This window comes from Bison bison, unplaced genomic scaffold (genome assembly GCF_000754665.1).
Source record: "Bison bison bison isolate TAMUID 2011002044 unplaced genomic scaffold, Bison_UMD1.0 scf7180017864341, whole genome shotgun sequence".
NCBI classification, from domain to species: domain Eukaryota; kingdom Metazoa; phylum Chordata; class Mammalia; order Artiodactyla; family Bovidae; genus Bison; species Bison bison.
In genome coordinates, this window is record NW_011494913.1 from 6,311,457 (window position 1) to 6,329,558 (window position 18,102).

Sequence of the window (18,102 nt, forward strand, 5' to 3'; positions counted from 1 at the left end):
GCACAGAAAAGGAACAGCATCATCTCCTGAATTTCTGTCAAAAATGCAACGACCTCACTCCACTTGCGAAAACAATGTCAGTCAAACCCAGGTTGAAGAACATAGTACACAATAACTGATGAGCTGTCTTTCAAAGTGTCAACGTCAGGAAAGAAAAGGAAAAACTGAAGAACAGGGTAGAGGAGACTTGGAAAACTACAGCACTTACCTGCCGGGAATCCCAGACTCCCCAGGAGCTGCCTAAAGCACGGGGCAGTATGGAGCCCTGTGTATACCGTATTTTTTTCCTATACTTACACACCGAATGATAAAGTTTAATTTACAAATTAGGCACAGTTAGACATTAATGATAATAACTAATAAAAAGTAGAACAATTATAACAATATAGTAAGGTACGTGAATGTGGTCTCTTGCTTTCAAAATATCCTCTTGTGCATATTTAATGCCTTTTCCATCTTAACTAAGCACTTTCAGGCAGAGTGGCCATAACTTGTGACTCTAACAGCAAAACTAGCATGAATTTCTTTCACCTTCACAAGTCCATGCAAAGAAGCACTTTACAACTCTTCTTTGTCACATTCAAATTGCCATCATCACTACTCATGTGCTTGGGAGCCATTATTAATTAGAAAAAGGGTTACTTTAACACAGGCAAAGCAATACCTCAAGAGTTGATCTGATAACCAAGACAGTCTACTAAGTGACTAAGACGTGGGATATCCTGGACAAGGGGATGATCCAAGTCCCAGACGGGAGGGAGTGGGACGGTACAAGATTCCAGCATGCTACTCGGAATGATGTGCAATTTAAAACTTAATGAATTTTTTATTTCTGGAATTTTCCATTTAATATTTCCAGACTGCAGTTGACTACAGGTAACTAAAACTATAGAAAGCAAGCCACAGATAAGAGGGGACTACTGTAAATGCCACGAGGGATAGTGGGAAGATTCTGGAACAGAAAAACAGCTGGAATTAAAATAAGGTCAGTTAACAGTATTATACCAATATTAATTTCCTGGCTTTGATAATTTTCCTATGGTTACATAATAACATTACAATAAAGGGAAGTTAGGTGAGTTATATACAGGAATTCTCAGTACTATTTCTGCAACATTTTTACATGTCTAAATTAATTTGAAATAAACTTTTTAATGAGACAACATCAAAAAGGTAAACTAAAAGAAGTTACATTACCATGCCAATGAACTTTGAACACAAACACAGAACAGCAAACAACTCTGTCAACTTTGAGCAAAGTCGTATAACTTTGCTCCCTGACTGCATCTCCTCTGCTCCCTGTCCTTTCTGCCCCACCCCTCAGGGGCAGGAGATGAGGGGATTACACACAGTCGTCTGGGAAAGAGGAGCATATACTGTAACGATTTTCTGAAGGCCCGCTCCTGACACTGGGGGAAACTTCCCATTCTACTCACAGACCCCATGAAGATAATTCTCACATGAAAAACAGAGATTGGAGGGGTGGGGGAGGGGAGGGTGTAGGAAGAAAAACAATTACATTCATTTGCCAAGAAGAGTTTACAATGTTTTTGTGTAAATCATGGAGAAAGTGATAATTTGGGGAAATGGCTACAATCTGAAATTTTATCAGTATCTTCACAATATACTACTTTAAGAAAAATTTAAACATTATTTTGTCTTTCTTTTAAAAACATTACATTAATAAATTAATCAGATCTGTAAAAAGTGAAAGTCAACTTTAACTCACTCTTTACAGAGTCTTCCCTGGTAGCTCAGACAGTAAAGAGTCTGCCTGCAATGTGGGTGACCCAGGTTCAATCCCTGGGTTGGGAAGATCCCCTGGAGAAGGAAATGGCCATTCCAGTATTCTTGCCTGGAAAATTCCATGGACAGAGCAGCCTGGCAGACTACAGTCCATGGGGTCACAAACAGTTGGACACAATTGAGCGACTTTTACTTCACTTCACTTTCACTTTACAGAAAGGTGCAGCCTTAAATTATTTCAGCATACAAGAAATATAATGTACAACAAACACCCGGTGAATAAATAATCACATCAAACAGGCATGAAGAATCCAGGGCCCTTAGAGGGGAAGGACAACCTGACAGGGTAGAAAGAACAAGGGCCTTGGAGTAAGACAGACCTGAGATCAAACGTTATCTCTGTCACTTTCTGGCTCCTGGACCCTAAGCACGTTTTGTAACGATGGATTTTAATCATTTTGCTTGCAAAGTGCCAAAAGTATCATTTAATTCATCGTACTATAAAGATTAAATTATATAATTGTACATAAAATGTGTGGCAAATCACTCAATGCCAACCTTTTGTATTTTACTGTTAAAAAGGTGCTCTCTGAAAACATACCGATTGAAGTTAATATCTGGATAACTGGAATACTCTGATTTCATCTTGGCATTGCGTCGTGGAAACGTGCAGAAGAAAGCATTAGCTAAAAGACTGGCAATCTGTTCCTGTGACATTGTGATGGAATGATTCATCTTCTGTTTCAGGAGTGGTATTGGCTGAGAGAGGAAACAAGAAATACAGACAAGAAGAGCAATAATTAGTTTAGCAATTTCAAAAGCAGAGGCACCAAATTGCATTTGCTAAATTAAGGTAGAAATAATTTCAGGACACTCCTGAATCCCTAAATCAGCAATACTGTTGAAGTCAAGGGCAGTTCATTAAGGATGATTAGGAAAATGTATTTGTTTGACAAAGTGCAGATTTCTAATCAATAATAACGACAGTGAAGAGAACACAAACATTACTTGTATTAGTGACAAACAAGATTCCTTTAGCAAGTAAGAAGTAAAAACACATTACCTTGTAATGAAAAATTACAGGATGGAAGAGAAAAATGTAATGTTGAGGTTGGCTATTATTGCATACGCTAAATTTTGTTCTCATTTAAAGATTATTGGACAGACTAATTTTTCTATTTCAGTCCAAAATAAAATGATCTATGGAAAATAAATCAATAAATAAGTACTTTCCTTCTAATTCTGAATCACACTTCACATTGACAATTTAAAAGACCCAAACCTAATTTTATTAAAGCAATTAATGGAAAATGCGTATACAGACTTATTTACATATAACTTGCAACAACATAGGCATTTCCTACATAACCAAGTTAAGGAAGATGCAGGACATTTTTCCCTCAAGTTTTTTGTCCGATATGTCTTCAAGTTGTACCAAATCCAAGTTAACTTACCTTTTATTTTTAGCATATTCTACATGAGTATTGTGTTCAGTGGGTTTTATTTTAAATGTTTAAACTGTATGGTTTTAAAGACATGTTGGGAAAGCCAATTTACATATCAGCTGTTAAATTTCAAAATGCTCCAATATGATATTTAGAGGTGCTTTTCCTTCTCCCTTCAATAAGATCCAGAAAGAATCGTGGATATCTGCATTAATCTCAAAACAACAGGCAGAGAGAATTGTCCTGATCATATTACAGGAATCAACATTAATATGTACATTATTTTGAATGCTAATATGATAACTCATTAACAACATACACAATTTAACTTGCCAAAGATATATTTGGATAACAAACTGAAATGTTAACTTTTACAGCAGAGGTTTACTTTGTAGTCGAGGACAGAGGACAAGACTAAAACGTTCTCCCCGTTAACACACTAACGGAAGGGCAAACAGTTCTAAGCCAGGAAAGAAGATGACAGCCATGAATCGGATTTCGGTTCCACCACCTGAGTTGTTATAGATTACAACTTGGGTGCTCGTGAATACATATCCCATCAAATACACCTTCTCTCTAAAGCATGAAGGAAGGAGCAGAGGAGAAAGTGATTCCTATCAGCAGGCTGTGCTGTGCTGAGTCACTCAGTTGTGTCAGACTCTTTGTGACCCCATGGACTATAGCCCACAAGGCTCCTCTGTCCATGGGGATTCTCCAGGCAAGAGTACTGGAGCAGGTTGCCATGCCCTCCTCCAGGGGATCTTCCCAACCCAGGGATCAAACCCAGGTCTCCCGCTCTGCAGGTGGATTCTTTACCATCTGAGCCACCAGGGAAGCCCAAGAATACTGGAGTGGGTAGCCTATCCCTTCCTCAGGGGATCCTCCCAACCCAGGGATTGAACCAGGGTCTCCTGTATTGCAGGTGGATTCTTTACCAGCTGAGCTACCAGGGAAGCCCCCAAAACAGATTCTATTCTGTCAATTATGAACTGCAGTGAATTAAAGAAGCATTTAGTTAGGCACTATGGAGAAGGAAATGACAACCCACTCCAGTATTCTTGCTTGGATAATCCCATGGACAGAGGAGCCTGGCAGGCTACAATCCATAGGTCACAAGAGTCGGACATGACTTAGCGCTATCTTTCTTTATGTTAGACCTTGGGAGACAAAGATGATCTCCCTTCAGGAAGAATATAATGTAGGGAAGGAGATATATAAAGACATAAATTACACAATAATGTGCTAAGGATGATTTGAATGATACAGGAATGATTAACTTTGGCTGGGAGAGGTAGGAAAGTCTTCACAAGGGGCAGACTCCAAGAGGTAGTGAGAAATTTTATGACCTAGGGGAAAAACCAAGGAGAAAAAGAGAAAAGAACGAACATGAAATATAAGCAAGCAAATAACTTCCAATATAAACAAGAAGATTGTAAAATGAACTGAGGTGAAATTATTGCTATGTAAAATTGGAATGTCACAGTATAATGCTAACAAATAACGGCACACTGAAAAACACTCAACATTTGGAATCAGGTATTTGGACATGGCTTTTGGTTACCCCAAAGATTATGTTTGTGTTTTCTGGGGTGTTCCAATGACAGATTGCAATGTGTGGGACCATCCTACACCTTCAGGAACTGCTCCACCCAAATTGTCCCTAGGGCTCCTGTGGATCACCAGTGTTAGCAGAAACCTGGCTAGCATCTGTGCAGCCAAGGGGCTGGCCCTAGAAATGAAAGACAGAGGCAAACTCAAGCTACTGTTGCGAGAAATACAGGAGGACAATTATGAATAATAAACCAACAATCTCTTATAACTATCTGAAAATGCAGTCTACAAATTCTCTGATCATCCCCTTCCTTGAGAGGCAGAGTGTGAGCTAGATGTAGTGACAAAATTCTAATAAAGAGGAAAAAATAAAGTGACAGTGTGTGCCTTCAGATACAAGGTCAAAAAAGGCACTGACCCTTCCTCTCTCTCTCTTTTTGGTGGCTTTTTCTGGGAAAGTTAGCAACCATGTCATGAGGACACCCAATCAACCTCGAGTCCCATGGCAAGGAAGTAAGGCCTTCTGCCAGCAGCCATGCGAGTGAGCCAACTGAGAAGTGGCTCCTCCAGCCTCAAACCTCAGGATGACTGCAGTGCTGGCCGTTACCTTGACTGCAACCAGGGGAGAGCCCAAGTTAGAACCAGTCAGTTAAGCTGCTCCCAAATTCCCAACAGAATCTGAGATAATAAAATTTTCTTGCTTTAAACCACTAAATTTTGAGGTAGTTTGTTATGTAGCAATAAATAAAACAAAACAACTCAGATTCTTTCATTTTAAAAGTTAAGAATGTATCACGGTTAACAGGAACAGTTTCAGTCTACAAGGTGAAAAATTCGGGAGACGGACGATGGTGAGAGTTGCATAACAATGTGAATGTACTTAGTGCCACTGAACTGTATAGTTAAATATGGTTACAACAGCATGTGTTATGTTATGTGACTTCTATCACAATAAAAAAACATTTAAAAAACACGTACATAAAAAAGGAAAAAAAAGAATACGGTGAATTCATTTGCTTTACAATGGGGGAGAGAAGAGGAAGGAGTAGGTATTAACCCATTCTGCAGATAAAATGTTCTAAATCGACTAGTGTGTTCTGAAATACTGCCGATCCTTTTTTGAAAGTTAAAGACTGTTTTAAAGACAGAAACAGAAGTGTGAGTAAGCAAACATCAACACTGTGAACGGAAGCTCAGAAATTGAATGCTGCATTTTTAATGTCCTCTCGCAGCGTTCTCTATAACCTCTAACCTTTTCCTTAGTAGAGCAAAATCATCAGACTCTGGCAAAAACTGTGTCCATCTCTCTCTTCTCTCTTTGACCTTGATAATTCGAGTTTAAACAAGATTCAATTGTGAGTCTCAAGAAAGCTACTGAGGAAGAAGTCATTTCCACCAACCTGGGTACAAATATTTGGCAGACAGAGTGCAATTTTCACCATGTCAGGCAAGATGGACTGATACAAGTGTTGAGCTTCTGCTTCTTCTAGTACCTGAAAACCAATAAAATACGTTACCAGTGAATAATAACCAATGAACAAATACCTGTTCTTAAAATTAAACTACATATCTGCTTTTCAGAGGATCCCATAAAAAGGCATATTATCATCATGGAATACACACAAAAGTATAACAACAGGTACAGTAAGGAACTTATAAATTGATTTCCAAATGTATGTAATTCACCTAATGTCCTCTGAAAAGGAATGAAGTATCCCACATATGAAATCTCTCTCATATCACATTCACAACTAAATAAAATATTTGCAAATGAAAAGCAGTACATTCTGCCCTTGGTTACATCAACTAAAAACTATTAGCCCACCAAGAACTCTTCAGAAGCCCTCAAGCCTCTATAGCCTATAATTTAAATAACTCACCATAAAAGCCGCACATTGTTTCAGAGCAACTTTTATGTGTCAAATCTGATCTACTGATAGTAAACACAAAGTTCCAGGTGACTCAGAATTCTCCTCTCACAGGGGCCTTAGGGATTTAAAACCACAATTTCCATATCATAATTTGAAGTACAAGAAAAATGTATTTATGGCCCATTTTCGTCTTATAATTTCCCATCTCCTCAATGCTTTAGAAATTATTTTAGCCTATTTCATCCAATTTCTCTCAAAACATCAGAGTAATTCTTTCAAAATAGTGAAAATGAAAACCCTCTTAATTTAGATATTCTATATATACAGTCAGGATTAAACCATGTGTCTATCTGAAATCACATCTGAACTAGATAGATGAGGTCTCAGTTATAATCCAGTCTGATCCTGTCATTATTAAAGAGAAAAGAAAACTGAGGCCAAGGAGGTCACCCTCATTATCCTAGACTGGATATTTGAATTAGCAACTAAATCAGAACTAGAACCCAAGTGTTCTGGCCTATATGCCATGGCTCTGCCCCACTTCTCTATGTTACCATGTTTGCGACTGATGAGGATATAGACTCTTTAAAAATATCTAAAGATTCCCCTAGCTATGAGGAGCTAAACTGAAATAAATATGCATTTGTCTACCTAACAGCTACACACTGTATGTGTGTAAACAGAAAAAGTAGCAAAGATAATTTACATTCACCTTGGTTTTACAAGGAAGTTTTACTATTGAGAATTTTCTTTATACCAAAGCTTTAAAACTCAAACCTATGTGCAACTCCTTCTTTAAATTAGGATAATGGGAAACTGATACTCAAAATGAACAGAAAGATATTTACAATTCAGAGAGTGTAGGATTCAATTAATCACAGGTATATTAAAAAAACTAAGCAAGTTAAGAACACAAGACAATTATTAATTCTGGCTAAAACACAAAGTTGTACAAGAGTAGAAAAGGAATCATATCTCAGATATGAATAGTTTTTACCATCATACTAAAAAACCAGAATACTGATCTAATTGAAATGAATATTTTACGTATAGTGGAGTAATGGGAAACAGAAATAAGGCTGTGTTGGAGGTGACATGGTTAAGTAACAACAGATAAATCCAACAGATCTCTAACAGGAAGTAAACACACTAAAAAGCATAAAATAAAGGCTAAAGAGGGTTCAAAGCCTCTTCATGATAAGCCTCTTTAATGCCAATAAAGGGCTTCCCAGATGGCTCAGTGGCTAAAGAATCCACTTGCAATGCAGGAGACAAGGGTTCCATTCCTGGATCAGGAAGATGCCCTGGAGAAGGGCATGGCAACCCATTCCAGTATTCTTGCCTGGGAAATCCCATGGACAGAGGAGCCTGGCAGGCCACAGTCCACAGGGTGGCAAAGAGTTGGACACAACTGAAATGACTGAGCACAAACAATGCCAATAAAAAGGAAAATTAAATTTTAAAAAGTCATACAATAGGAAGCATTCTACTATTTTAGAATTTAAACATAAGCATTAAAGATACTTGCTTTCCTATACCTGAAGATGCATAAAATATATTAATGCATTTAAGATATTCAAATTCTTCTTATTCATAATTTATCTCTGAAAACATTTTGAAATAATCAGAGACTCACAGAAAGTTGTACAAATGACACAGAGAGGTCCAGTTTACTCTTCACCCAGTCTCCCTTAATGGCTACATTTTGGATTAACTATAACACAATATAAAGCCAGGAAACTGATACTGGTACAGTGTGTGTATAGTGTTCTCTGCTATTTTATCACACGTACATTTGCTTAACCACTATCAACATCAAGTGAGGAAGTGTCCCACTACAGCAGACATCTCCCTCGGGCTACTAGTTTACAGCCACACCCTCCGTCCAACCATCCCTACACCCCGGGAAGCAGCACCCTGCTTTCCATCTCTGCAACTCTGTTGTTATACAAAGCGGATCACATGTATGTGTTCTTTAAGACTGACTTTTCCATTCACCCAGTTTAACATTCTTGAGATCCGTTCAAGCTCACACATGCACCAGGAGTTAATTCCTGCTGCCGAGCAGTGTTAGAGTATGACTACACCACCACTTGCTTAACCACGTTACCTACTGAGGGGCATTTCGGTGGTTTTCAGGTTCTGGCTATTACAAACAAAAGTGCCTTTTACTCTTAACCTGCCTACATACACTGTTATGTCTGGAATAATTTCTTGTAAGCAGCATATAGTGTGTCGTTTTCTTAATCCACTCTGTAAATCTCTGTCTTTTAATTGGTGAACTTCGATCATTTACATTTAATCACTGCCATGTTAGCACTTATTAATTTTTAATTTTCTTTTTATTTTACCTGCTTTCTTTTCCTTTATTCCTATGGGTTACCCAAGTATATTTTAGAATTCCATTTTTATTTATCTAAAATGTATTTGAGCACATCTCTTTGAACAGATTTTTTTTAACTTGCTGCTCTAAGTATTTCATTATATACGATTTATCACTTCTCACCTTGGTGTCAACACTTCACATGCTGCAGTACAGAAGTATTACCTTTAAGGCCCTTTACCTGGCCCCATTATAACTTTAATATTTCTTTACATACACTGAGAACCACATTTGATAGTGTTAAAAATTTTGAAAACAGCAAAACAGAAAATGTCAAACACTATTTAGAAAACTCAAGAAGAAAAGGCTACTATATTTACCATATTTTTACTCTTTCTACTACTATTCTATCTTCTTTCTTGATATAACAAGATTCCATCTTGTATCATTTCCTTTCTCTTTCAAGAAATTCCTCTTCACATCTTTTAGGACACATCTATTAATGACAAATTATCTTCCTCTCCTTCGTCTTAGAATGTCACTGTTTGTCCTTTAGTCCTGAAGCATATTTTCAACGGATATACACTTCTCTGCTGACAGTTTGTTTCTCTTACTCCTTCAAAAATATTGTGTCATTTCTCTCTGGCCTCCATGTTATCTGATGAGAAATTCACTGTCATTCAGTTTTTGCCCTACAGGCAATGTGCCATTTCTTACTGAATGCTTTCAAAATTCTTTTCTTTGCCTTTAGTTGGAATAAGTTTGACTATGATATATCTTGGCATGGATTTCTTTGGGTTTCATGTAAGAGGTTTGCTCAGCTTCTTGATGCCTTTTATTAAATTGGGGAAATTTTCAGCTATTACTTCTAGTTTTCAGTTGCTATTTTTCATTATTGTTATTTTCTCAGCCCTGTCGCTTTTTTCTTCTCCCTTTCAGTACTAAAAGGCATGACTGTTAGATCTTTTTAAACAGTTCCAAAGATCCTTAAACTGCTTTTTCAGTCTATTTTTTTTTTATGTTGTTTAGACTGAGTAATTCTTTTGCTCTTTTTCAAGCTCTCCTATTCCTTCCTCAGTCATCTCCATTCTCCACTGAGGCCATTCCACTGCATTTGTTTTAAAAAAAAAAATCAGGTATTATTATTTTTCGGTTCTAAAACTCCCATTTGGTTCTTCTATATAGCTTCTATTTCTTTGCTAGGGCTGCTATTTTTTTGTTTCAAGCAGGTTTGTAATTGCTTCACTGAAGGCTGCATTAAAGTCCTTGTTAGATGATTCCAGGATCTGTGTTGTCTCAGGGTTGGTGTCTGTTGATTGTCTTCACATTTTAGTTGAGGTTTTCCTGCTTCTTGGTGGAATGATTTTTATTGAAACCTGGATATTTGGGGTATTGTTTTGAGACTTTGGATCTTTTCAAATCTGTTTTAGCAGGTCTTCTGTGACACAGGAAGGAGGAGCCAGCTCACTAGCATCAGTCAGGAGTGAAAACTCTACTGCCCTTGGTAATTTCCAGGACAGGGAGGGAAGATGCATCTTGTTACCTCTCGGGGGGATCGCTGCAGAGGGTGAGAGTTCTGGCTCCCCACCAGACTTCTGTCGATACCACTCTGGTGCCAACAGCCCCACAGACTCTAGCTGGTCAGTCTAACTCCACCTTTCAGCTATATTTAGTAGGAGGGATAAAGAGAAGTGTTTATCAAAACATTCTTAACCTAAAGACATTTAACCTTAAGTGACTAAAGAGGCTGACAGCTTCTTCTCCTTTGGGTACCTGTCCTTGTCTTTTAAAACTGACACACGAGTAGCTGCAGCCACGCTTTGCTGACCATCACAAGCTTTAAAATATCACTTATTTATGTGATGAAGCATCATTGCACAGGACTTCCTCACAACTGTCAACACTTCAGACCTATGTCTAATGTGGCTTTGAAAATACAAATGAGATCATAAAAAATGTCACGTGAGAACGTAACCAACCCAACTAGCATTTGAGATGGAATGCATAATTTAAAAAACTAGTGTGATCTTATGCCCTCCCATATATTATTAGCATCTTCACACAGATCTTAACTTTTACAAATTGATATTTATTAATCCACATAATTTATTAATCTATACAATGCAAACCAAGATATAAGTAACAAAAAGCTTTAAAAATTTAAATCATTGCCTAACTTCAAGGGAAGTAAGAGGCTTAAATGTAAATATTTATTTATATCATATATTGTATTACTTATAACAATGATGAAGATGATTATAAAGAAATCAAGCATTTCCACGATGATCAATGGAAAGCGTCATTAAATCCCCTGCCCTCTACTGGACAGCCGCACAGATAAGCACACGTGGCAACTGTTTCTGTGCGTGCGTGCCCGTGTGTGCATGCTGCCATTTTATCCTCATCCCAAAAGCTGATTATGTACATGCGTCATTCAGAGTTGATACAAAGATTTTCAAAATTATAACGCTATTCACCCATTTCCTCCTTTTATAGATCTGTTCATCCACCCAGCTGGACAGTAAACATGTAAGTGTCTATTATATGCCAGACACTGTGCCAGCACTGACAAGAGAAGTGGAAACGACGATGGGCGTGATCACTGGCCTCATGAATCTCGAAGCAGGAAGTCCTGTGCTCTTTCTGTGATCCCTCAATGCATCAGTCCTCACCTTGAAGGATAGTAATTACTGCAATTTCATCATAGTGACCGTGAAGAAGCTATCTTTCTTCCTTAGCAGATGGAAACATGGACAAACTACTCAAACAGAGTAACTGAATTTGTCAAATGTCAAAACATGATGAATGATTTAAACCTAGCAGCATACATATAGACAATAAATTTTTACTTATTTCCTCTTCCTCAGAATGCTTGATCAACTAAAATTAAATCTGTGAACTGTGCTCTAATACTAAAGACATATTCATATGCGACTAAGTACAGAACCTGGTACACGGAAAGTACTACATAAATAATACTACAGAATTTTGAATGAGTAAGTGAAAATTGTAGCCAGTAAAATCAGAAAAATAGTGTTATTTTAAAGAAAGGGAAATTTTCCATAGATCTGCTTCTTCAGTTCATAGGAAACAGCTTTTTAATCAGTCACAAATCAACAAATATAATAAACACTTCAAGTCACACCATTTTATCTATTGATGTGTACCCAAGTAGATCCTAGTAAAAATGTTAAGTTACTAACATGCTTTAATAAACAATTTCAAAGAAGTTTATATAAGAAGTCCAGAACATGAAATTTTATTAATAATTTTTAATATAAAAAGTTTTTCATCCCCAAATCTAAATAGAGAACAGGAAAAAACTCATAGCCCTACGATCCTAAAGTTAATATAACCATTTAAGTTTTTGTTATGCTTAGGTACTTATCTACCTTCTCACACAGAAAAAATCACTTAAAAGCACATTATTCTAACAATTGTATAATTTTTTCATTAGACAAAAGAACTTTCCACTTTGCTGTAGAGTCTTCATAAACATCACCAGAAACAACACGTTTGTTTGAAAAATCATGTACTTTCACTGTAGAAAATGAATATAAACAAAAAGAAAACAAATACAACCCACAAGCCCAATATCAAGAAATATACTGCTAACATTTTGGCATATATCTTTCTAGTTTGTATTCTGTTTTCATTTATATTGTGAACATTTTCTTGTATAAATAACTATAATCCTACATCACTATTTTCAATAGCTGAATATTATTATATAATTCAGACATACCACAACTTATTTCCCTAAGTCTCTTATGACAGATTTACAGGTTGTTGCCAATTTTCCACTCTTATAATTACTATTGTAATGAATATCCTTGTACACACATCTTTCTGCCAACTATTTGAATATCTCTATAAGAGAAAATGCTATATTGAAAAGCGTAGGCTTTTTTTTTAAAGTTTTTTGATACATGCTACCAATTTATATTCTGGTGCTGTATAAGAAAGTACTCAACTCCATATCTTACTGTGAATTCTCACATTCTTGTTTTATTTGCAATCTGATAGACTAAATTGACACCACCATTATTTTATGTTTCTTTGATTATTAATGCTGTTGTACTTTTTATCCCCATGGATACAAACCCCTGTGACGAGCCTTAACCCTTCTTTCCCATTAATTTTTTAAGTAATATGTGAATGCATTCTAGCTTACAAATGTCAAACAATGCAGATGAAGTCAAACCCCCAATTCCTATTCCTGCTGACTGTCCGAGACGTAGACAGACGCTTGTCTTCTTCCCAAACTGTGAAGCACTTCTACCTATGTGCACACAGAAATTAAGATGTTACATGAACTTTTAAACTAAATGGTATACTAGAAATTTTTGCAACTTGTTTCTTACCTTAAAATAAAGTCACCTTTCCATGTAATAGAATGATAAATACTACGCAGTATTTTCCACAGTATAGATATACAATTTTCTTAGCCATTCCCAATTGGTGATAATTGCTTTTCCAGCATTATGAAAAATATAAAACATACAGCAAAGCTAAAATAACTGCACACTGTGCTTCTGTGCTCAGTCGTGTCCGACTCTTTGCAACCCCATGGACTACAGCCCGCCAGGCTCCTCTGTCCATGGGGATTCTCCAGGCAAAAATATGGAGTGCATTGCCATGCCGTCCTCTAGGGGATCTTCCCAACCCAGGGATCGAACCCAGGTCTCCTGCACTGCAGGCGATTCTTTACCATCTGAGCCACCAGGGAAGCTATCCCTTCTCCCAGAGGATCTTCCTGACCCAGGAATCGAACCCAGGTCCCCTGCATTGCAGGCAGATTCTTCACCAGCTGAGCCACCAGGGAAGCAGGCACATACCTACAGGATAGCACTTATTCTGGTTTATTAAAATTATTCATTTACACGTTTTGCTCCTCTCCTTCTCTAATCTGTGACACTGCAAATGGAAGGATTGCATTTTATACACTGTGTATTCTAGTACCATGCATAAAATTTAGTACTCATTATTTGTTGAATAGAGCTGAGGAAAATTTTAAAATTACATTTTATCCTGTAAATATCAATGCAAAATAGAAAGCATAAAGATATCTGGCGAGACTGAAGCTCAAAGAAGGTCAAGCCAATTTTTCCACGTTCAAACTTAGGGGCATACACTGGGACCGGAGGACAGAGCGCTTCTTCCCAGGCTCACAGGTGAGGGTATTCTAGAGAACAGAGCACTCAGCCAAGAAACCGGAACAGAAGACTACAGTTACAGGCCGGGTCTGCATTTACTTTTTGTATGAACATAGAAAAATCCCCAAATCCTTTATTTCCTCATCCCTAATAAGGATAATTCGAACTCTGTTTAACTTACAGAGTTATGAAGGCTCAGATATAACAGTGTTTAACAAATTCTAAAGACTCATATATAAATGCAAAGTATTATTATCTAATGGGCCAGTAATTTACAACCTTTCTGGAGCCTCCTCTTTCTTTCAACACCCCCACATCAATTAACTGCCAAGTCCTGCTGATTGATCCAGCAGGGCCTCATATATTCATCGCCTCCTCTTAATCACTACTAAACTACCCTGACTCAGCCGCTCATCCAGTCTCACCAAGATTACTACAGTAATCTAACTGCCATCCTGCTGCTAGCCCACCTTCAGTTTCAGCCCAAGTACACCCCAGTGTGTCCCTGTTCCACTGGAAAGCTTTCAATGGCTTTTCCTTGCCTTTTCAGTACAGTATATCCCTGAATTAATAATCAAGCTCTCTGGCCCTAGATCCTCATCTAGTCTTACCACACACACACTCTCCCTCTCTCACAACAAAACCTTCTGTGCATTTTACATACTAGCCATTTCTGCAATTTACTCTTCTCTAGCACCTACGTGTGCTTCCACAAATATAATCTGTGCTCTGCCTAGAATACCCTTCCTACTCTAGACCTTACCTAACTTTTTTAATGTCTTGCTCAAACAGCGCCCTGCTTCAGCATCTATCCAAACTGACGCACCAGCTACAAGGTAACTCTCCCTCTTATAATTTAATTCTATGTTTTTTCACAAGACCCTTAAGACTTCCTGCTTTATATTATACTTATGGACATGTGTTCCAGTGCTTGTATCAAAGTTCCTTTCACACAAGACTGACACTAATTCACTATGCTAGAACACATTCACATGTAAGTTCTTGATAAAAATTTTTGTTAAATTAACTGACACTTTCTATCACAGCTAGGTAATTTTGCAAAGCTTTTCCTCTTCGTTCTCTCTACTGCCCATAAGAATCTCCCTCGCTTAGGACAAGGTCTTCTTTTTTCCTTAAGTAAATTAAACTGCATATGAACTGGGTTTTCTATAATATGCCTCAAAAAACTTACTGGAACTAATCAAGAGCTTCCCAAGTCTGAGAGGTTCATATTTCAATAATTAGAAAGAACATAAGTCAGAATTCTTAAGATCACGCAGATCCACCTATTCTTTAGGCATGGTTTTAGAATACAAAAATTAAACGTTAGAGAAAAAAATAATTATAGCACTAAAATATGTAAGGATAAAAAATCGATTGGAGAAGGTGAATATTTCCAACATTTATTTGTGTGCGATTCAGGCTGACATTTTGAAGAGAAGACTGTGACAGCTTACAAGAAAACAAACTCACTCATTCCCCTTAATTTCTGAAAGCTCATGCAAGTCTGACAGGCCAACCACAGGGTGATCTCTCATGTGTATCACCCATGACAATTATGGCTTCAATAAAAATGTTCTCCAAATTTTAATAAAGCCCAATTGGTTTTCAGGAAATAGCCAGTCCAATATTTTTATATTTAAGAAGGCATACTTCACAAATTAGTGAGCTAATTTATGGACTTATAAATAAGACTTCCAGAATTTTTATCTTATGGCAACAAAAGAGGTACGAAATGAACGTGGTGGCAGAGGGCCAGGTGACCCGAAAGGCTGAGTGCTAGCGAGGGCCAGCAGCGGCCACTCCGGGGAGAGGACTGTGAGAAGCATCCTGTCTCTTGATCGCCCTTTGCTTTGGCTTCCTCTTCAAACAGCTATTAAGAGCTTCCTAAGTAATTTTCAAAATGCTATGGACTCAAATCTGAGAAGCACCGATAAAAATCACAGCTCATTACCAGTATGTGAAAAGGTTTGCTTTAAAGATAATACAGAAGAGTCTTTAAAGTATTTATCATGTAACTTACACTGGAAATAACCTGCATCTGTCCTTAACCTGCAGTTGTTTAGTATGGGACAAATCAGGCTGCTGTACACTTTTTTCCTCCCCATTAATGGCTGGCAGCAAGAGAAAAAGAGTGCTCAGCATGAGAGCCCCCTCTCATTCTTTCTCTTTCCCCACGGGAAGGAGGGGTTTATTATTACTTGCAGCAAGTAAGGAGACTATCAGGGTCTTTCCCAAAGCAGTGTCTCTATAGTCTCTTTTTATTCCTAATCTCCAATCCCATCACCAAACGCTCATCAGGCAGTAAATGGGAAAGTGAGGGTGAAGTGAGAATGAGCTCTTCTGCAGGTCTTCGCCTCAACTCTGCTTCTACTCTCCCAATCTCTGTTCTGTTTCTCAGGATAGAACTGTGCACTAGTTTCTCATTTCAGGAAACTAGCCATCAGTAGCTTAAAATTCACAGGCTTTTATAGATGGGTATGGAAAATTCCAAAACCCAGATAATCAACAACTAATTTGGGAACACAATAACTTCAGGAAGAATACTGTCATCCAGTTCTTGAAACAAAATATACCTCTGATCAAAACCAGTCACACCATTTCCTACACAAATTTCATTAGATTAAACATTAAGAATAAAATTGTGTAGGTTTATGACACATAAAGGAACTTCTCTAAACAGTTATCTCTTTTTTCATGCTAATAATAAAATGCACAAAGTGTTCTTGTCATAGGATAAAACATAATAACACATCCTCATTATCCTCTGCCTCCTAGAAGAATTTACTTCTCGAGACTGTTACGGTAAATGATTGGTCCTTAGGGAGGGATCTAAACTAACACAAGATGCTCCGGTAGGTCTTTCCCATCTCTCACTCCTGCTCCTGTACGACTACATGGCCATAACCATCCATCATTTTAGCAAACACCACCAAACCACAAGGCTATTACACACACACCAACAGATACTTTCAATACCATACAGTCACACTATTATCCATCTTTCATAGACAGGCAATCACACTCAGCATGACAAGATTTCAGAGAAATAACTGATGGTTAATATAATTTTTCTAGTCCTGAAAGCAAAATGAACTTAATTTGTCTAAGAAATATAAGTGAACAATAGTTTAGTTCTTTTACTACATTCAACAGTTTTAAATGTAATAAAAATATTTTTGAAATATTAAGAAATACTTTAAAGTTACTTATTTTTACTTCTAATTTTCAAGATAGTTCAATGATAGGTTCTCACACTCACAGTAGGAAATAATTTGCCATACCAATCAAGTAATGTGCATACATACACATAAGTAATGTGCTTAATCCTTAATTTAGCTCTTAAGTTATCCAGTATGAATTAATAGCCAATATTATAGTCCAAGGGAATCCCCCATAGTTTAGTGGTAAAGAATCCATCTGCAATGCAGGAGCTGCAGGAGGAAACTGCAACCTACTCCAGTATCCTTGCCTGAAAAACCGCATGGTCAAAGGAGCCTGGTGGGTTACAGTCCAAAGGGTCACAGAGAGTCGGACACGACTCAACAACTAAGCACACACAGGTTCTACTTCAAACTTCACTCTTTCTAATAAGGCTGAAACACATTTCCCGAAAGGCTTGAGGGCGCCCCCTGGTGGCAGACTTTGGGGAGGAAAAAAAAGGCACAAACGCCATTACAAAGAAAACATCCTTTTAAGAAACTGACCAAGTGCTACTCAACAACTCAATTATTTCAGTAACATCCAATCTAGAAAAAATTCAAAATGTGATGAAAGAATGTTGGGTAATCTCTGGAGCTTCCTATAAGGAGGTCTTACCAGTGGTGGCATACAGCTAGCAGGACTAGTAAGAAGTCAGAGGCAGAAGAAACCTTCAGGATAGTCTAGTCCAGGCAGAACAGAGCACTGTCCAAGGCGGCAGCCGCCAGCCACACGCGTTGACTGAGCATGTGAAGTGTGCCTGGCGTGACTGAGCAGCCGCACTTCAAATTCTCTTTCACTGTAATTAG

At 37.6% G+C, this 18,102-nt stretch overlaps 1 protein-coding gene across 1 annotated transcript in view; it reads right to left on the minus strand.

Annotated features, from left to right (window-relative positions):
• The window catches only part of PARG (poly (ADP-ribose) glycohydrolase), a 111,802-nt gene that overhangs the window by 60,952 nt on the left and 32,748 nt on the right, over positions 1 to 18,102 (minus strand). The window contains exons 9-10 of the mRNA XM_010854515.1: positions 6,143 to 6,235; positions 2,348 to 2,505 (exon numbers count right to left, since the gene is read on the minus strand). Of these exons, the coding sequence (XP_010852817.1) occupies positions 2,348 to 2,505; positions 6,143 to 6,235 (251 nt within the window). The remainder of the gene's footprint in view (positions 1 to 2,347; positions 2,506 to 6,142; positions 6,236 to 18,102) is intronic.